This window comes from Danio rerio, chromosome 12 (genome assembly GCF_052040795.2).
Source record: "Danio rerio strain M-AB ecotype USA chromosome 12, GRCz13ab, whole genome shotgun sequence".
Lineage (NCBI taxonomy): Eukaryota > Metazoa > Chordata > Actinopteri > Cypriniformes > Danionidae > Danio > Danio rerio.
The window spans coordinates 21,769,127-21,791,573 of record NC_141032.1 but is presented as its reverse complement, the minus strand read 5'-3'; the positions used below and the strand labels follow the sequence as shown (position 1 = coordinate 21,791,573).

Sequence of the window (22,447 nt, the reverse complement as noted above, 5' to 3'; positions counted from 1 at the left end):
TTCTTGCAGCTGAACAGAAGAAAACTGGCAATGTTCATCTCAGGTACACCTCAGGTGCTTTATTCAGTGTTAAATGTTAATAATGTAAGTTTAAATGCCATTTTACATATTTTTTGCCATACTACTGAAAGCAGCAGCAGCAGATAGTTCACCTTAGATCTTGAAAATAAAATATAAAATTTGAAATTAAACTGAAATAATGCAAGCCAACAACTATCAGTGATTCACAATGTACATTTAATAATGGTTAAAAAGGGTTAATATGTATTATTTAGACTATAAACCTTACCACTACATTGGAGTGCAGTAAGTGCACTATTCTGTGCTTCTGAATGGCTGTATTTAAATTTCATAATTTTTCATTTAGTGCAAACAGCCAAATTGCTTATAACTACAAGTCTCGTCACATAGCGTGTTGTTATGACACAGGGTTACAATGTAACCTGCTCACCTAATGTTTAAGTTTGCGACATTTATATTATTTGCTAATTAATAACCACCTCATGTGGAACTCTAAATCTGCATCTTATTTCGAGTCTGCTACTTTTACAGATGCACACTTTGCATTTTATGTTTAAAAATGTGCTGAAAAAAATCTCTTTGTTAACAGTGCTAATAGAAGAGGTATTTAAAAATCTAATCTAAATAATTTGAGATATGATATTGATATTATACAACAATTCAAAAAGAAATAAGTTATTATCAAGTGTGTTATATTTTAGACATAATATGACTGTTTGTCTTTTCATTCACTAATAAAAATTGTTGCAAACAAAGCCAGAGAAGTACATGAGTGTGTCTAAGAGCAACACTGATGTTTTATTTCTGAATTAATGCATTTAGAAAGCAAGCCAATGATTAAATCCTTTCGTAAGGACAGTTAATTGTTCCTTTTCTAATAAAATGAGGCATTTTGATTGCACCATATTCACCATTTTATATAAAAAACCAAAAAACCACAGTTTTAGCTAAAAAATAAATAAATAAATAAATAAAAAATCTTTAATGTTCTACTGAAAAAAACTATTTTTATTTTACGAGTTAGTAAAGGTTCAACACTCCCTCCTAGAACAAATCCAACTTTAATCCATTATTGAGAGAGTCAGATGAAGGACTGGATAATGGTCAAAAATCACATGTTTTAACCAAACTGTTTAATTTCTTTAAGAGTGAGTGACAGACCTTTTCAAATTGACAAGTTTTTTGTTTGTTTGGTTGTTGGGTTGGTTGGTTCACACCTCAACATTTACCAGTAAAGCTTCTTTTTATAGTGCTTTTTCCTTCATTTTTTGGTAAAAAAATTATACTTTAGGTTAAAAAAATTACTTCCGCTTTAATTTACGTAAAATTATGCTTATTCAAGAACACACCAATTTTGAAGAGACTGAGCAAAACACATTATGTAAATGTCTGGAATCAGGGATCAGATAAATGAAAAAAAGTTTTCAATCAAATCCAAACTTGTAAGAAAATCTTTAATTGAACCAAAAGCCTATCAATGAATAATCAGATTGATTCAATCTCTACTCAAAGGCAGGCACCCTTAATTGCTTCACATTAAAGGACAGTGGGGTTATGGCGGGTGAGGGCAAGAGTTACTTGCTATGAAATCTCCAGAACTAACCTCAATGAGTTTCCGCTCATAGTTAGACGCCAGTTCTTCTATATCAGCCATAGACCGGCTTTGGGGGGCAGGAGGCAGACCTTCACAATTCCTCTGATTGGTTAATGCTGGAAATAGAATGTAACACATTAGACAAAGCATTTATATTTTCCATAAGTTTTACAAATATACATTTAAAACCTTTTAACCAGTTAACTGTAAGTGACCTGTAGAAAGTGATTAGCTGACTTTTGAAAAGAAAAAAAGTGAACAAGCCTGTAGCTTTTAAAGTAATTGGTTGATTTGACTTTTTTTTAAGTGACCAGTCACCTTAAAATGATCAACTGTTAAAAAATAAACCCGTTAAAACACATTTTAGTCGGTTTTTAACCATTTTATATTTTGTTGTATTTATTTCTTATACTTGTTTCTTTTATTCTTGTTTTTGTAAAGCACTTTGAATTATCTTTGTGTATGAAATGTGCTACAGTATATAAATAAACTTGCCTTGCCTTTATTATTGAATTATTAATGAACTATCCGAAAGTATAGCTTCAATTCTTCAGTGTAAATTCAAATACAAAAAAAATTTGAGAAGAAAAATTTTAAAAAATATGTTTTTCTAAAAATGAATCGATTTTCTCTTATCCTAGGCAGACAAATAAATAGAAGCAATATGTAAAGTAACTGAAAGGTGTTCATCATGAATTGGTCTCATTCACTAATGACTGTATTTCTTAAAAATAAAAAAACTCCTCATGTACGGAAATGGATTTATATTTAGTTTCATTATTAAGTTCATAAATCTGATTTTTTTTTAACGAATAACCTTGTGCACAAAATGAGTCGTTTGCATAAAATATGCCAAATCCATGTCCACGCAAGAGCATTTCTTTCCAGCCATTCAGTACTCTGGTAAGACATATGGCAGTCTCTATAGAGATATGCTCTCATCAAATCCTTGAGCAAGGACAAGTGTGTCATTCTCAAAACCAATATATACAAACCCAGATTAGCTCTCATTTAGAGCAAAGAATATACTTCAGTTTTAATGTGCACATACTGATTGCAAACCATCCACTATTTTTAAATCATGTCTACAAGCTCACATAAGCTTTAAAAATGTTTTACTTATATTAATGCAGCTGATGTTTTACAGCCAGAAAACAAACAAGAACAACAAGATCTTGTAAGGACAGCAAAAACAATAGAGTCGTGAGCTTTTGTGTGAGAGGAATAACATACCTGTATAAGCAATTCTACTCTAAATGAGAATAAAAGTTAATCTTATTAATCATAACTTTTACAGTGAGAAAGTGCAATCACAAAGAAAAAAAATGATTGTTTCGTGTCTAGCACCATTGTACATGCATTTTTATTATAAGTACAGTAATAATAATAATAATAATAATAATAATTACTAATAATAATAATATAAAATAATAATAATTACGGTCATAATTTATTTTAAAGTACAATTTTGTCTTTCAAAACAAGTCTCTTCTGTTCCAGTCATGATATTTGGAAATTATTCTAATTTGCTGATTTGATGCTCAAAAACATTAATTAATTAATTCATTCATTCATTTATTTATTCATTCATTCATTTTCAGATTTTTCTGATGAATAGAAAGTTTAGTAGAACAGCATTTATCCAAATTTATTCAAAGCATCCTTGTTATACAAAAGTATTAATATTGACAATTATCAAAAACATGACTTCTGAATCTTTCTAATGATCAAAAAATCCTGAAAAAAATAACTTAGATGTTAATAAATATTGATGATGATAATAAAAATGAATAAATAAAAGAATAAATAAATAAATAAATAATAAGAAGAAATGTTTCTTAAACAGCAAATTAGCATATTGCAATGACTTCCAAAGGATCATCTGACTGGAGTAATGATTCTAAGAACTAAAAATAAACTACATTTAAAAATATAATCAAATAGAAACTTTAGTTAAACTATTTTTAAATGTTACTGTTTTTGCTGTACGTTGGATAAAGAAAAATAAATTTGATGAGAAAAATAGACTTCTTTTAAAAAAAACTAAAATCCTACTGCTGTACACTCTCAGAAAAAAGGTACACGGTGGTACACTTAATGTTCCCTAAGGACCCATGTAAAAGCTGTACCTTATAGGGTACAGAAAAGAAACTTTTATGACACTGCTCTGTACCTTTTGTGGTGTAATTGAAATGAAGGTACACAATTATTCTCATAAAAAAGGTACATAAGTGTTGGACAACTCTTTTTTTAATTCAATATTTATGAAAATAAATATAACTGGAAAGGCAAAGTGACTTAATTAATAATTTTCATATTAAAACATGAATTATCATTTAAAAGCATTTGTTAAAAGAAAATCAAAAACATTTATTATTAAGATCTTTAATACAAAACAATTGGTAAACAAAACTATAGGTATTGTAAACTAAACACTTAAGGCATTTTTAATAAACATTTGGAGAGCATTTTCTGATAAATACATTTTCATTATTGATATCTGCACTTCTTGGCATTTGCTTTCCACTACGCACATGAGCTGGAAAAAGTCCTGCGTATGCAAAGTGTTCATGCAGATATTTTAGTATTGTAAAGCTAATGAAACATTGTGCATATCTTGTTACAATACTTCTGCATAATTATATTTCTATTTTAAATTTAAGTAAATTAAATGAACTTTTAAGTGATTACAAAGGTACTGTGTGATAATTGGAGAAAGATTTTTTTATATATTGTACATGGGAGAATGTGTTTCTGTAACATTTTTTGTGAAAAGTGTTGTGAAATGTTTAGCAAAAAACAAATCTTTTGATTTCTGTTAAAGTATCTTTTGTTCTTTCTTGTAAATGTAAAAGGTGCATTTACACAAAAAGAAACTTTTGAAAAAAACATTGTTTAATAAATGTATTTGATGTTTTATATTTACTGAAAATAAATTTATGCATTTTGGATAAAGCAAAATGTCTTTAAATAGATCTTGAAGGAACACATTTGACACTGTTAAGGTACAAAATGTCTTGTCACTGTAGTGGTACATTTATGGATCAGATTTGTACCTTTAATGAAGGTACAATTTTGTATTAGCAAGTTTTAAAAACCAAAGGTACATTTTGGTTTCCCATGGTGCAAATCATGTAGAAACTGCAATGGTACAAATTTGTTTCTTAGTCTTAAGGTACAATTCTGTTCCATAAAAAGCTACTGCCACATTGACACTACTTTTTGGTACAACATTGTACTATTTTTCTGAGCGTACAATGTGAAATAGTGTGTACAAAAGTGAAATTCAAATTAACAAAAATTTCTTAATGTGATCACAAATAACAGGAATGTATTTTTGATTATCAGTATCAGTATTGTTTTTGTCATTTAGAATAGTTCATTTGTTCTAAAACGGTGGCAAATGTGCACAGTATGCAAACAAACACATGCTACAGTAAGTGATTGGGATCCTCATTGCCCACAATCAATGGTGTGAGTTTTGGGTGGGAATAACTGTTTGATGTACAATGGGAAGAAACGAGAAAGAAATGGAGCATAAATGCCTGCAAACAATTATTTTATAGCTTCCAGTTTGATGGCACTAGAGGTCAAGAAAATACCCACTTGTCTTCCGCTTTAGAGCGAGATTCAGTAATTTCCTTTATATGATTATGTCTTGTAAAACTGTGGGAAAAACAATAAAATCTAAGATGCTGGTTGTTCACACCAAGAAACTTGGGTTTCCTCCAGTGTCGTGGAGCTGTAGCCTTTAAATCCAGTGTAATCTAGTTTCAGTAGAGCCGCTTGTGACGGCTGAGATCCGCCGAGTTCATAAGCTGCAGAACAGAATCTTTCACCAATTGAAAACTCAATTAAAATCTGAAACTTTTCACAACACAAATGTAGCTTGCGGCGCCTCAGGACAGCAGAGACGGGGAAAGCAATAAGAACAAAAAACGCAACCCCGGACCGGGCCAGCTTTCAACAGAACAGCTGCTAGACTCTCTCATTTCTTAATTCTCAAAGGAGAAAGAAAATCCAGATATTTCCACAGAGGAAACAAAATTGCATGCAAAAAAAGTGATTTTTCATGAAAAGCAAAAAGATGTTTGACCAGTAGAAGATGTAAAGAGTCACAAATTGACTGTCGCCGATGTTCCTAGCGAGGTCACAAGCAATTTCGCAAGCTAGAAGCCTAGCGTGACCACATCTTAGCAGCAGCCGGCTGATAAAGAGCAGCTGGATCATCAGAATAGTGAAGATATGCATACAAAGAGTCTGGAGGGCATGAATGCGCGGGGGTAAAAAGGATGGAGACGAGGAGGTGGTGCTCAGCTGAAAAGTTTGTCATAAAGCTGTAAATAAGTCTATGGCGTACAAGTCAACAATCCTAAACATTATCAGCTCACACACACACAGGCGCCCGCCACTTTAGCGCCGGGTCTTATCACTGCTCTGCCAATGGTCTACACATCCCACTAACTCACACACCACTGCTGTCAGCAAGAATGGACTGCAGTTAAATTACACTCAGCTCAACCTTGATTTCAGTTCACCACAGTCATGCCTGAAACTAGTAATAATTCTGTAGATTCACTCATTTAGAATTGTCATCATAGCGTGGGAAACAGGGAATCTACACACAAGACAAGAGTGTAAAAAAAAAAGATAAAGGATAGATTCTGAACAGCCAAAACTATTCTAGTCGCCAACTATTGTAGTTCAAATTCAGTAACCGATCTAAAGAAGATCTACAATTTACTTACATAGGGCTGCATGAATAATTTAAATGAAATTGAGACTGCGATTCAGCAATCGCACAGCAATTCGTGATTATTTTTCGATTTTGTGGCTAATTCATATTAATTAGTACAATCTCATTCATGCATTTTAGTATGATTTGCTCATTCCTCAATAAGGATTAGGATTTGGGAGTACACCACATTTTGTAAACACACAAACGTAAACAGGTGCTAGAGATTTACTACTGATTACAGAGCCGGCTTTACTGACAAAGTGAAAATCACCTTCAATTAATTTTGCAGAGCTACATTTACATAATGTTACCCTATGGCCTTTATATCCAAATCAGAAATGACTGACCAGATACTTCTATTAGCACTGTACAAAGTTAAAAAAATAGAAATCTGATGCAAAGTAAACTGATCTAAACCTAATGGGCTCTATTTTAACAATACAGTAGGTGCATAGTCTAAAGCGCATGGTACAAAAGCATTAAGGGTGTGTCTGATTCCACTTTTGCTATTTTAAAAACAAAAAAATTAAACTCTACGCCCTGACGTGTAGTTTACTTTGTAAGTAGAAAAACTAAATGCTTCATTAGCGAGAAAAAGAGTTAAACAGACCATCTGCATGAGGATTAAGAAAAAGTCTCCTACATTCGATCTCTTTACTTTCTCCTAACTTCCGTTCTTTACTTTACTCCTTTACTTTCATAGATAAGGAAACAGTGTTGTATGCACTCCCCTGAAGGCATCCATTAGCCTATATATTTCATTTAGTTAAGCACAAAGATTTGTTTTAAAATTATTTCTAAATTCAGTTCTAATTTCCAGCAAATTATTAAATGAACAGTAATAATGTAGAGTTTTATCCAAACCCATGTCCCATTCCTATGCCCCATATGGTGACACATCCGTCTCCAAACCCGACAGATGAACACATCTAAACTTGTTTTAATTAAAGCAAATATAAATATGCATATAATAAATAATACTGCTAATAATAACAATAATAATAATATTATACAAATGCAAATTGTCATGAATAAAATGAAAAAAGACCCCGAGATGATGTATGGAGGTAGTGATTTCAATATTTTTGTAAAAAATACTAATTTTTGTAACATTTTAATCCTTTAATGTTTTTTCATGTTTTAATGTAAAGATGTTTGTGTATTGTTGTACATCCTGTTTGGATTGAGCAATGTATATTTGAACCTGCATAGGCCCATAACTAAAGCACTCTGCACTGGACTTTAGAGCAGCTTTTAGTCGGTCAATAATGCAGTCTGTTTTAGTCTCATTTAGCAAAACTTTAAAATTTCTGATGCACTGGTCAGAAAATAGCAACAAATCCCGCCATGCATGTATTGCGCCGGGTGTATTTTGCCCCTTTAACATAAATTTGTAGTTTTGTTAATTTGGGTTGGGGATTTTATCACAAACCCTTCCTAGTTTCTCAGAGGTCATCGCATAATATGCCACAAACTATGTCAAATCGTACCATTGATAAACATCCTGCCAAAGACATGCAAGCTATCAACTAGTTTCTCCAGATTTTCATTATCACTGTTTTTATTCATCAACACTCTTCTTATTGTCCCTAAAGGATTGTATCATGTTGTCAGATGGGCCATTTGAGCAATGGCCACACTGGGCCGTATGAACCTCACAGAGGGGTTTTTTGCTTAGAAAACCATGATGTTCAAATAACTCAATTGAGATGATATAATGTATATTAACCTTTTAAAATAAAAGTGTTTTTGACCTTGGTATAAAAAATGTTGTGAGGTGTATTCCAGGAGAGCTCCAAAATAAGCTTCATATAGGAACACTTAAATAAAAAATATGCAAATTTGTCCATCAAAATACAAAAAAAAAATAATAATACTTTTCTATTTTAAAAAATGTGTTTCTGTCAATGGAAATGTATATGGAAAAGTACTCATTATATTTAATTGTTACATCAAACGTAAGGACACCTAATTCCAATGGACCTCCTTTCTTTTGCCTTCATATTGATTAGGACATATAAAATGGATTTGGAGCTGCAGTAAGAGTTTTAAAGATTCTAAAGATTAACAATAAAAACAACAGCTTTCTAAATTAAAGAATAGATCATTTTAGTCCATAAGCTGCCCTGCAGAGACTCATACAGTGGTGTAGGTTACTACGATTCATCGTAATTCTGTCCAAAAGATCTCAGAGAACCTGCATCTCAATTAAAAACACCACAGAGCTACTAGGCCTATGTAAGTGAATGAACGTATGTTTGACAGACATATGGAAAATTACTGTCTGTTTACGCACTGAAGGGAAAAAAAGCAAAAGAAAAATTGCGGAGAGTTAATGAGAATGTTGATCAAAGTAATCTCCATCCATTTTCCCATCATGCAGCCGTTGCTTCCTGCGAGACAGCTTGAGATAACAACAGCGTATCATTCCATCAGCGAGTGATCTCTTCTAAGTACAGGACGCAGTCAATTTGACGCCCAGACGTGAAATTGCATACAAAACACTCATTGCACCTTGCAGAGGGCAAACATGAAGGCTTTTTAAGATCAAGTTCGCTTATAATCTTCCAACTTGCACATCTGAACTATTTTTCAGCTGCAATATATATTGCGATATAAATACAATTTCACCAGATGACTTAAACAACTCATTACTTTAGATTGATTGGGATGATTTTGAATGGGAGTAAAATAAATGAAAATATATATAGTTTATTTTGTCTTACAATAATTCACTGTCAAGAACAGGTCAGACGTATTTTCTTAATGCATTACAGAGCTGTTGTGCTTGTCGGCCTAATAATAATCAGACTTAAAAACAGGCCAACAAAAGGTGACTTAAAAAGACAGACTGAGATGTTCTGCTTCTCTCTCTGATGTAGAGAGCTCAATAATTGGTCAATTGAACTGGAGTACAGTACTTTATGCTTCTGTTAAAGTAATTCGCTGGGTTAATCTTTTTGTGCCATTTTGAGGTCGTCATGGCTCTTATTAACTTCACTATATCACAAAAAGAATCCTTCAGGCAGTTTATTCATGCATCAAAAAAAGAGTACACACTACATAATCAGACCCTTGAATAAGAACAGACATCTTAAAGTTATAATGTATATCAATGAATGAGCAACAATGATAACAATGTCAGACATCTTGCGGGAAAAAACAAAGCAAGACTAATAAGAGTTTAGAGATAGCTCTCTTTGGCCTGTGTTTAAAACTAAACTGCATCCAGAAAGTATTCATAGCGCTTCACTTTTTCCACATTTTTTATGTAACAGCCTTATTCCAAAATGGATTAAATTCATTAATGTCCTCAAAATTCTACACACAATACCCCATAATGACAATGTGAAAACATTTTTTGAAATTGTTTCAAATTTATTAAAAATAAAAAACCTGAAAAATCACATGTACATCAGTATTCACAGCCTTTGCTCAATACTTTGTTGATGAACCTTTGGCAGCAATTACAGCCTCGAGTCTTTTTGTATATGATGCCACAAGCTTCAAAACTGTCAGTCTCAAGAAAACTTTACAATATCGTGACAATATAACTTGTCATACATCTGTCATAAACATTATTGTCATGAGACAATTATAATTGTGTCAAAAATTTTATAACAGCATCATTAAACATTTTTTTACCCAGTAGCACAGTGATACAAACTGAATTAGCCATTAAAAATTCATTAAATGTCAAAAAATATTAATGACACTGTTATAAAATTTTGACATATTGATACTTTAAATGAAATTTAAATTTTTACAAATTCAGTTTGTTCCACTGAAAAAAAGTGATCAGAAAAATATTTGTGACATTATTATAATGGTCTCATGACAATCATGTTTATTACAGATTTATGACAAGTTATTTTAGCTTGGTAATGTCAAGTTTTCATGACAAATACACTGATGAGTTTTGCTGTCTTGGTGACAATGACAATGTCAAAGGCAGGTTGTGGTGTATTTGTTTATGTCAAGTTGTCATAAATACGCCTAAAATAATTAACATGATGACACCTAATGACAGTTTTTATAAAGATGTATAATATCTCCTTTATGTTTATGAAATGTATGTCACTGTAAATGCAAAAATTACATTGTGCCATGTCACATTTATTAGATTTTCAAATAAAACAGCAATATTTTTTTTAATAACCACAATTTAAAATAATAGTTTCAAATTTCATTCATTCATTTTCCTTCAGCTTAGTCCCTTTATTCATTAAGGGTCGCCACAGCGGAATGAACTGGCAACTTATCCAGCATATGTTTTACACAGCAAATGTCCTTCCAGCTGCAACCCAGATCTGGGAAAACCCATACACCCTCATTCACACACATACACTATGGCCAATTTAGTTTATTCACTTCACCTCTACCGCATGTCTTTGAACTATCGTGGGAAATCAAGGCTCCTGGAGGAAACCCACGCAAACATGGGGAGAACATGCTAATTCCAAAAAGAAATGCCAACTGACCCAGCCAAGACTTGAACCAGCAACCTTCTTGTTGTGAGACGACAGTGCTAACCACTGAGCCAGCGTGTCACCCTATAGTTTCCAATTAAAATATATTTAAAAATATATAATATATAGGGATGTAACTGTATCAGAATTTCACGGTACGATAATACCTCGGTATGAATAACACAGTAAGGTATTTATTGAATAATTTACAGTAAAAATCAAAACTATTGAAAAGACTCAAAAAAAGTGCCAAAAGTGTTCAATTTATCTTAGCACTGAACATATCAATGACATACAAATTAGCCATCTATCTGTAAGTTTTGAAACAGGAACTTCAATTTTTTAATTTTAATAACAAAAAAACTATTAAACTATTAAACCATATAAAAAAAAAATAAGTTTCAATTTAGTATTGTTGAAAACTCATCACATTCAACATTTAATCACACACTCACTCAAATAGAGATGGGTTTTTTAAGGAAAATTATCATATACATAAATATAATCTGGTAAAAGCTGGGATCTCTGGGCATGTCCCCTGCAACAGAAAAAAAAACCCTCTCATTTAGGACTGAGGTTTCTGGGACAGAGAGATATGATTTAGCCAAGGTTGACAGCAGTGGGTAATGTTGTGCATTGTCTTTCCACCACTTAAGAGGACAAGCCATGAGTGAGATAGAGGTCTCTTTGCGGTACAAGTCAATGTCTGCATCAATCTAACAAGTGTGCTGTGTTCTGCAGTCCACATGACTGTTTTTAGTCGTATTCCCCGACTTGTATTTCACCACAGTCTGGCAGTGCCTGCAAACTGTTTTTTTCTTTGTCTGTCACCTTTTCTCCTTTTTCGTATCTTTTTATGAAGAAACCGAAATGCTTCCACACATCCGATTTAAAACCCGCTTTAGGTTCGATCATTTGCAGCTCTTTTTCTTCCCCCCCCTACTAGCAACACACTCCATTTCCGCATTACTGGATCTGTAGTGACAACAGACCGCAAAGGACGATGGCCACGCCTAGGCTGATAGGAATTGTAGTTCACGCTACCTCCCGTTCGCTTAATTCGCCTAAGCAAACTTATCTCAGAAATATAGTTTTATCAGGTCATTCGCCTACAGTAATATTGAAAAAAATTACTATTGCGGTATGATGGTATTTACAATATTGTTACATCCCTAATACAATATAAAATATTTTATTCATTGCTCCAGTCCTCTAAAACACTGGTTTGGTGCCCAAGAAACATTTTGTATTATTATTAATAACGAAAATAGTATTGCTGGTAATTACATGCTACACTTTGCTTAGATTTCTTAACATGAGTTAAGAAATCATAAAAAAAAAGTAACTTTATTGTCCCTTTTGATATATTTATTACATTTATGCTAACAATAGTATCAATTAAAGAAAAGCAGTACTTAATACATATTGTATTGTTTGTATATATTAGGCATAGGCCAGTTTAAGTTTCAGACGTATGATATTCTTGGATAAAAATACCACGATTTCACAGTATCACTGTATTATGACTGCTGCTCTAAAAAGTTCTTTTTAAATTTCTGAGTAAAAAAAAAAATTTAAAGTCAACATGAGTTATTTTAGGAAACATTTTTAATATTTTGGAACAGTAAACATGTCAAGTTAAAATATTAAAATAAATCATTGACTTCTGCTCTCTTCATTGGTTTCAAAAACACAAATTTATTTACGATACTTGAAAAAAAGCATTTTAAAAAGCTTACATATACCTTAGGAATGGTATAACAGAAAATGCTTGCAGTTTTAAAACCCTGAAACCGCGGTAAACCTTGAAATCATCCCAAGCAAAGTATATGAATATAAACCATTTATAACCAACATAAATTTTCAAACATTTTATTTTTAATTCCAATTTAAGAAATGAAATGAAATTACAGAGCAACATATGTTTTGCCTTAAAAAAAAAAGAAGATGGAAAGCGGGCAATGTTAGATCAAGGAATCCCTTTATTTAGCACAATGTTTAAAATAGGCCTGATTTAGTTAGTAATCTTCCAACAGCTTCTCTCTATGAAGTAAAAGCAACCCATGAATAACACAAAAAAAACTTACTTCTAGTAAAAATCAAACTGATCTATTTACAAATTGTTCTAAGAGAAAGCTTGATCATTTGCATAGGCATGACCATTTATAAATCTCTGAGTTAGCATGTGTAATGGAGAACATCAAACGGAGCAAGATGTATTTTTTTATCTAAAATATTAGCCAGCTTATATAATATCATCCTTGATTTCCCACTTCACATCACCATACGCTTGCAAGGTTTTTGAATATAAATTTTAAAAAGTATACTCATCTGTGTGTATGTATTCCTCATTATTCACACTCACATCAAAGCTATTAGCTTAAGAAACTTGACCTGATAACGTCGTCTGCACTGAAAAGCGTGGAACCAGCCTTGTTGTGGCTCATTAATCGTGAAACTCTGAAAACATCACAGGCTAGAAGCCGTAATGAGGATTCATATCATCCACCCCTACCCTTCAGTGGCCCTAATACAACCCATGAATGACACTCAGCCATTGATGGCCAGTTATTAGAGTGGCCACAACCAAAGAAGTCCTAGGGTAAACTTAACCGCTGCTCTTGTATTATTCAGTTCATCATGTGTTACCTAAAGAAACATTCCACACTGTACAAGTCTTCAAGGGTTAAAGTACAAATAAAATAAAATCTAACAATATGATTTTGTTAGCTCGCATTGCCAGTTTGTGATAAACAATTCATTCCTGTATGTCATTAGCAAGAAGAAAAAAAAAAAGAATAAATTTGCCCTTGTAATCTAAAACTAAAATATGAAAATGTACTTAAATTCTTAGGTTACGTTATTTTGAGGTATTGGACGTGGCTAACATGGTTAACTATGCCCCTCCAACTGTCAGATTTGACAATAGAAATGGTAAGGAGGAGGAGGAGAAGCCTGTTAGGCTGTAATAACTCTTCTAAAACCATTTTCTCCATCTTTCTGAATGAAAAGTCTACTTTACTACATTCATTCAGCTCGCAGTAGAAAAAAACAAGCTACGCCCACTGCTTTTTTTTAATACACCATTCCTCTAGGAACTGCGTCAAAATTCAAAAACACACAAAAAAATGCAGCTTCCAGTTCATGTGGACTTTAAACTAGGACTGGGCGAAATTGCACAAAAAATTATCACAATATCATGTTTCATATCATTCAATATTGATAATTATTGAATATTTTTAACAATCCATTTAGGTATACCAGGATTTTTAATGTAACCAAGTTATTTTAATTTATTAACATTACTAAGGCAGATAGTTTTAACAGCCAAAAACAAAATTATTTAAACAACTTATATGATCACTTTATAATAAAATAAACATGAGTGTTAAAGAGACTCTTAAACCTGATAAATTTTAAAAATTTTTGTAAAAACATTACAAAATGTGAAATTGAATGACTATATAACCCCCTACGCTAAAAATCTTTCAGATGGGGAGCTAGTGGCTGGGATGCACAATAAAAGAAACCAAAAAGCTACTCTGGGGACATCCTTGCTATTGCTATCTTTTTAATCAATATTAACTATAGTATTCAGTCAATAAATATCGATACCAGCCCTACTTTAACCAGTTGAGTTTTAAGATTTTTGCATCTATTTAGCCGATTTCAGCATCTGGCAGGAAACCTTTTAGCTTAGCATAAACCATTAAATCGCATTAGATCATTAGCATTGCGTAAAAAAAAAAAAATTAATAATTGACTGATAGAATAATAAAAAATTGCTATTTTCTAGCTCAATATGCCTAGAAATTGTACTCTCAATCAGACATAATAATCAAGAGACCTTGCTGAATTATCATGGCTGCAGCAGGCACAATTATATTACACAGTGACTAACTGGAAACTATTTTCAGGCATGGAGTAAAAATTGCAAATTTACATTTTTCTCAGTCTTAGTACATTATAGAATTGCCAAAAAATGGGTGAAGATTTAAATAGTAAAATGATCAAAACTCTTTTTTTTTTTTTTTTTGTGCTTATGGTCTAACCCGTTTCAATTATTTATGCTAAGCTAAGCTAAAAGTGTTCCCAACACACCTGAAGATTGGCTGAATGCATTTAAAAATGCTAAAACTCGACTGTTTAACTCTAGGTGACTTGTAAAATGAGCCAATTTCCAAAGAAAAGTGGAGTTTTCCTTTAAGTGAGAAGGGTAGTGGGGATGCTTGTTTTTATTATTGGAAAACTGCTTTATCGGACACTCGACAATCTAGTTCCAGTCAGTGTAATTGTCTGCCATTTCTAAAAGTCAATCTAATTGCTTTTTTGTTATTGTGTTAATAGTCCTGACAGCGGTAAAGGGAAATTCCCCTCCCCAGGAGAGGTACCAGAGCCTACAGACGATTAATTTGCCTCTTCGCCATAATTAAATGCACCGCGCCTGATAAACTCGCAGATGACTAATGACAAATGTTAAAGTAGGTCAAATCAATTATTTCAACATCCAGCCTCCAAAAAACAAAGGGAAATAGCAGCATTGGAGCAGTCTCGCGAGGCAACATTAGGCAAGTTTTTGAGCGTGGTAGGGGAGTCCTGCACAGCTTCTGAATACTAATCACGGATTTGCGCCAGGATGGACTGTTTTTTTTTTTTTTTTTTTGTAGGGTTTTTTTTTTTAGCCTCAAGGAGTGATGACAAGAAGAGAATGCAAGAGGACGCTTTGATTCTTTTTAAGAGTCGTTCCCATCGAAGTTTTAATACAGCAGGGGTTCATAAACATTTTTATCAGTCAAAATCCTAAAATGTCAAATATGTACTTGAAGAACCCTTGAGATGTTAAATAAATATTACAATTATTTAACAACACATCTGAATGTTCTTATTTCTATAATTTTGGTTAACAGTGACATGGCATGTTAGTATTTTAGTATTTGTTGGGGAATTCATTGTGTCTTGATGAATTTTCTGATGAATGTATTACTCTCATTTATATGCTTATTTGAGTGATTTCAGTATTATTATTATTATTGTTATTATTATTATTTTCTTTTATATTATTACCCATACCTCTGGCATTATTATCAGGTATGTGGGCTTTGGTAAATAAAAAAGTCATTCTGTTTAAATGCAGTCAGAGATGAGAAGATAAATTAGAAGAGCAGCATTAAAGTCACAATGAGAGCAGATTTATGGAAGCAAGGCCAAAAGGACACCTGCGTTCTGTTCTGCAACTCATGATAAAGTGCACCTGCACGTGAACCAACACTCACTTTTACTGACATCTAAGGAATTATGAGTACATATGAACTTCAGCTGAACTTACACTTGACAGCTCAGTGGACAGTGAACAAGATATATTGTTGAGTAGGGATGTAACGGTATTGTAAATACCGTCATACCGCAATATTAATTTTTTTTCGATATTACCGTAGTCGCATGACTCGGTAAAACTTTAGGTCTTCTGAGAAAATTTGCTCAGGCGAATGAAGCGAACGGGAGGTAGCTAAAACTACAATTCCCATCAGCCCATGCTTGACCATCATCCCTTGCGTTCTGTTGTCGCTACAGATCCAGTAATGCGGAAATGGAGTGTGCTGCTAGAAGCGGGGATGAAAAAGAGCTGGAAAACTCTAAGCGGGTGTTGTCGCCGCACGCGTTCTGAATAGCGGTGTTGTCTCGCGAGTTCTTATCAGTTGTGTTGTCGCGCGCGTACTGAATAGCGGTGTTGTTGCGCGAGTTCTTATCAGCTGTGTTGTCGCGCGCGTACTGAATAGCGGTGTTGTCGCGCGAGTTCTTATCAGCTGTGTTGTCGCGCGCGTACTGAATAGCGGTGTTGTCGTGCGAGTTCTTATCAGCTGTGTTGTCGCGCGCGTACTGAATAGCGGTGTTTTCAGCACACTGTTCAGATTGATGCAGACATGAGACCTCTATCTTACTCATGGTTTGTCCTCTCAAGTGGGGGAAAGACAATGCACAACGTTACCCACTGCTGTCAACCTGGGCCAAGTCATATCTCTCTTGTCCCAGAAACCTCAGTCCCAAATGAGAGGGTTTTTTTTCTGTTGCCGGGGACATTGTAAATGCCCAGAGATACCAGCTTTTACCAGATTATATTTATATGATAATTTTACTTTAAACCCATCTCTAAGTGAGTGAGTGATTAAATATTGAATGTGATGAGTTTTCAACAATACTAAATTGAAACTTTATTTTTTTACATGGTTTAATATTTTTTTGTTATTAAAATTGAAGTTCCTGTTTCAAAGCTTACAGATAGATGGCTAATTTGTATGTCATTGACACTTTTTTTGGAGTATTTTCATAAGTTTTGTTTTTTCCTGTAAATGATTCAATAAATACCGTACCGTGACATTCATACCGAGGTATTACCATACCATGAAATTCTGATACCGTTACATCCCTATTGTTGAGCATTGTTTTTTGGCTGAGTCATCACTTTTGAAACAGGAAGGAAAGACCTTAACTGGACATGGGTAAGACACCTGAAAGACCCTGAGATTTTATTGGTGGCGAACACCTGAGAGATTTAAGATCCCATTAGCGGAGAAGCTGATAGAGGTGTGTTATGTGTAAATTTGGGTGGAGTATTAGGACACAGGAATGTATTTAAACTGTGTGCAAGCCGTTCAGCAGACACTCGAACGACCTGTCTCTGTTGTTACTGATGTTGTAACAATAAACTGCTTCGTCTAAAGACTTCGGAGATGTCAGACTTTTTTTTTTAAAGTTTGACTTAGAGACTTAGAATATTTTTGCAGACCAGAATCTTTTTTTCCACAACATATGCATATTAAATGTAGGTTCAATGCAAAATTACTGGAACTCCTATGAAATTTTTCTTCTTTGCTAATGTTACAACTAAACTTAGTTTATTATTTATTTATTTAGATTGATTGATTGATTGATTGATTGATTGATTGATTGATTGATTGATTGATTGATTGATTGATTGATTGATTGATTGATTGATTGATTGATTGATTGCGCATTGCATCTTTTTTTTTTTTGTCCCGCCTTCTTGTTTTGTTTTTTGCTATCCCATAAGCTTCCATTTTAATGTGGTCCAGGCTCTGATTGGCTGCTGGTCACAGAAAACCTGTGGCCACCCTAAAAAGAGGCTTTAATTGCTTACTTATTTTTCTATAATAGATCTATTTAATTACTCTCCACTGAGTATCCAGGTTTGGTTATCGGCCAAAGGGGATCTTTTTTTTTTGTTTGTGTGTTTTCTTTTTTTCTTTTTTCTTTTTTTGTTGTTTAAAATCTACCACCCACAACCTGTTGAACAGAGCAAGAAGGATTACTTCTTCTAATATATATAAATATAATTTATAAATAATATTAATTAAATATATATAATTTAAAATTAAATTATAATATATTTATAAATTAAAGCAGACTTTTAAAAAAAACTATTTTTAAGGTATTAAAAATATTTTTGCTCGTTTAAGATATTTACAATAATCAGGTCTATATTGTAAAATTTTTGAAGGGTGATTGGAACTATAATACATTTTACTAATATTTATAAAATATTATTTAGTGGTACTGGTGGCCTTTCTTAGAAAGAAATTTTAAATTGTGTTTTTTACACCAATCAGATAATTATTCTCCAAAAAATATATGCTGCCACAAATGTACATTTAGGTTAATGCCACAATCGTTCATTTCAAAAATATAAATAATGTAACAATGTAATATAACAAAATCTATCATATTATAAATATAATACTATATTAAAACATATCAATATTCAGTTAATAATTAATTTATATTAAAATTATATTATTAAAAACAATCAACTTAATAAACATACAAAAGTCTGAACTGAAAAAAAATTGTCTAAAAAAAGACAGTTAAAAAAAAATCACTGAATGTGGAGTAATACTTAATTTAAATGTCTGAAGAAGAACGTATAAAATAATTAATAACTAATTTATATAAAAATGTATTATAAAAATGTGTTTATATAAAATGTATTTACTAACTAAAATGAATAAAAGATTACAATTAAATATCAAATAGGAAAATACAAACAAATTGATATAAAGAAACAAACAACAAACAATCTAACTTAATTATTGTAATTATTAATAAAATAATTAGTAATTAAATAAGATTTAAATAAATGATTCTAACTTTTATTAACATATAACTGTAAAACATTTTATTAAAACAAATTACAATAAATAAATGTTTTTTACAAATAATATAAACAACAGACAAAATGTAATAATGAACTTAATAGAAACTAATTATTTTGAAATATTTGAAATATTAACCTGAATATTTTACACAAGAAACAATATAGATCCCTTCAACATTTATGGGGGTCCCTTGCACAATTACGATCATATTTGGCAGTTTGTACCATTTAAAAAATGTAAAACCCCTAGCATAAGACAACGGGGGGCCTTTTAGTTTAAAATATTTTGATATCTGCTGCTTTACATAATTAACTCCTACCTTAAATAATAAAACGCAGAGAACAGAGACATATTTTGCATTTGGTTATTATATTAATAACTTTCTTTAATCTTTCAGGCAAGTTGAAAAAACGGGAGTTGCATTGAGCACTGATCCCCCCATTTGTTTACAAAAAGACAGGATTTTTTGGTGTCGACGGTGTGGCGAAAGTCCTTTCCTGCCCCCTGCTACTCCTCTTTTCAAACTGTTGATAAGAGCAAGCCTTTCATTTCATATCAAATGAGATGTGCTCGGCTCTTGATAAAGAGAGAATTAAAAACCGAGCGGCGGGAGGGCAAAAGAGAAGAATCACCGTCTCTGCATGCCATTAGCAAGTGTAATTTAGACATTTCCTATTTTGAGGTTTGGGAGAGAGAGCAGAGGAGGCCATATCTGGGTTGGCAGATGTTATCAGACTCTATTATGAGAGCTCTAGCCGTCTGACACTGGGTAGGAGAGTCCTCTCACACTCCCAGCATTCATCAGCAGAAACACAGAGCACGTTCTTGAGAAGGAGCTGAAATGAATCCCGGTGAGGCCATCAGTGCACCACCTTTGACTCAGGTATAATATACACCTCCGTCCATGCTGGATTCAGTCCGAGGCGTCGGGATATACAGGTTGAGAGATATTAATTAAGCACAACAACTCATGAACATCTATTAACTTAAGGTCATTAAAAATTGTCAGGGCAGGTAATATATATATATATATAATATTTTTTTAAGTTATATATATTTTCAATAAACTAAAAAGAACAATTTTGCTATGACAGAATGATTTTGCTTAGTTACAGTAGAAAAAGCTTTTTAAAAATATACTATATATTTTACCTATCGTATTTAACAGTGATATTAACTGAATTTTACTGTCGTGCAGTTATGCGGTATATGCGGTTACTGTATTTGAAAGTTTCATTGTAAAAAAATTATTGCATATTTTACAGTAAACATATACAATGCTGAAAATACATACACAGCAAGGTTAATGGTGTTGTAAATGTAAATAAGTTATTTTTGCTGTAATTGATTTACTTAGGTTACTGGTGAACTGAACTGTAATATGAACTGAACTTTACTGTAGCACAGTTATGCAGTATGTTACTGTAAATTAAAGTTACATTAAAGTTACATTTTATACATTATAAATTAAAGTTATACATTAAGTTACAATATTTACAATAAAGAGATATAATGCTATAAATATATATACAGCAAGAAAAATGGTGCTGTAAATGTAGATATAGTATTCTTTCTGTAATTGATTTACGGTAAGTTAGTGTTAGTAAGTTATTGCAGATTCCACAGAAAATTGTTAACAGTGATATGGCTGTTGCATTTCTCTGCCGGGCTGGAAATTGGGCAATAAAATAATTTCGAAGCATCGTTAAATCAGGAATATCCACATGCAGAGGCCCTCGGCCATGAACAGGTTAATCCAATGCCATCAACAGGAAACATATGACTGCAGTAATTGTGAGCTATGTGATATTATGATTCCATATGCCACGTGAACATCTTTGAAGTCAGTACCAATTTATTTCTACAACACAAAAGATAGCTACTCTTTACAATGAAAACAGTGAAACTGTAAATCATGTAAAAAAATTGTAATAAGTGTCTTATAAGAGTCTGTAATTTAATCAAATAATATTATTATTGAGTTTCCTTGATGATGATGATGATGATGATGATGATGATGATGATGTCAATACAGTAGATGATATGACGTCAAGGCAAAAATTGAATAACCAAGTTAATAAATCAAACAAATATAAAACATACTTAAAATGTTTTCAAATGTAAGGCATATAATGTAATACAATGTTAATGTAATGTAATTATAATGCTAAAAAATAATAATTAAACATTTTTAGGGGGGTGAAGTAATTTTTAAAAGTCATACACATTTTAAAAAAAATTTCTCCAAAATGGTATCGCGTGGCACAAAATGTGGCAAAAGCTGCACCAGCGGGCCAAAAAATACTGATAGTGAGCTTTTTCTCCCAATGCAAGAAAGTGCATTTTGAAGTGGGGCAACACTTCTTGAAAACATCAGAGGAAGCTCTGACAAAGACAACCATATCGTTGCAAGTAGACGATCAAGGGGTTTTTTCCTTCCCAAAAAAAGTTGAAAAAGCTCCTTCAGTCTCACAAAGTTTGAGGAACTGCAAGGAGGAAGCAGCAACGTTTCTTATTTCCCTGAAGCATTGACGGTTGGTACTGTATGTGGAATAATAATGTGCTAGTTTCTTCTAAACCATTTTTTATTTATTTTATTTTTATTTTTTTTTGCCAGTTTTTGGTTTCTTTTTTTTTTTTTTTTTTTTGACATTAAAAAAAACATTTTGTGCTAAATAATCAATATTGAATGGAGGAAGTAGCAGTGTTTCATATTTCTCTGATGCATTGATGGTTAGTACAAAAATAATGTAAAACAATGCCAGTTTTCTGACCATTTTTTAACATAAAATAATGTGCAACATTTTGCGCAAATTGTGTATGATGGCAAAGCCAAATTGTCAGCCTCATATGATCCTTTAGTGTTTATTTTATCAAATTTCAGCGAAAAAAAAAATTCTACACTACTTGACTAGTTTATAGACATTTTTAGAAAATACAAACATAAATAAATCCCATGTTGCCCTAATGGCTAAATATGACATATCTTAAGGCCCGTTCACACAGCCACACCTTTTAGTTTGTGTTGTTATATCAACGTTTAATCGTTTACCATTACAAACTTAGTTCGTTGATTTGGCATTTCCCAAATCCGTCACTCCAATGAACATTCGCAAACTTGTACGCTTAAAACTACACATCTAAACTTGGAACGATTTTTAAAAAATAAATAAACATTAAAGTGATCACTTAGGTGTAATTTACTTTCAAAGTATTTTTACAGTTCAGTTTTAGTGATCTTCATATTGACAAATGTGCTCCCTTTGTAGTGCATTTTGAAAACATTTATGACATTTTGAACATAGCCGTGGCTCATGACGAAAGCTATAGGCAACCTATTATTCAAAACCAGAATTCTGCAGTGGTTCGAATGTATCAAAATGTAAAAGTAGACTTTAAAAAATAAATATTTAAATAAATAAATAAACAAACAATACCCTACTTATATAATTAT

General features: G+C 32.4%; 1 protein-coding gene across 2 annotated transcripts in view; it reads right to left on the bottom strand.

Annotated features, from left to right (window-relative positions):
* snx29 (sorting nexin 29) overlaps positions 1-22,447 on the bottom strand; it is a 265,933-nt gene that overhangs the window by 159,279 nt on the left and 84,207 nt on the right. For both annotated transcript variants that reach the window (XR_015504021.1, XM_087276140.1), the window contains exon 15: positions 1,625-1,731. Coding sequence is in view for 1 of the 2 variants with exons in the window: in XM_087276140.1 (XP_087132266.1) it covers positions 1,625-1,731 (107 nt within the window). In the remaining variant the exon portion in view is untranslated. The remainder of the gene's footprint in view (positions 1-1,624; positions 1,732-22,447) is intronic.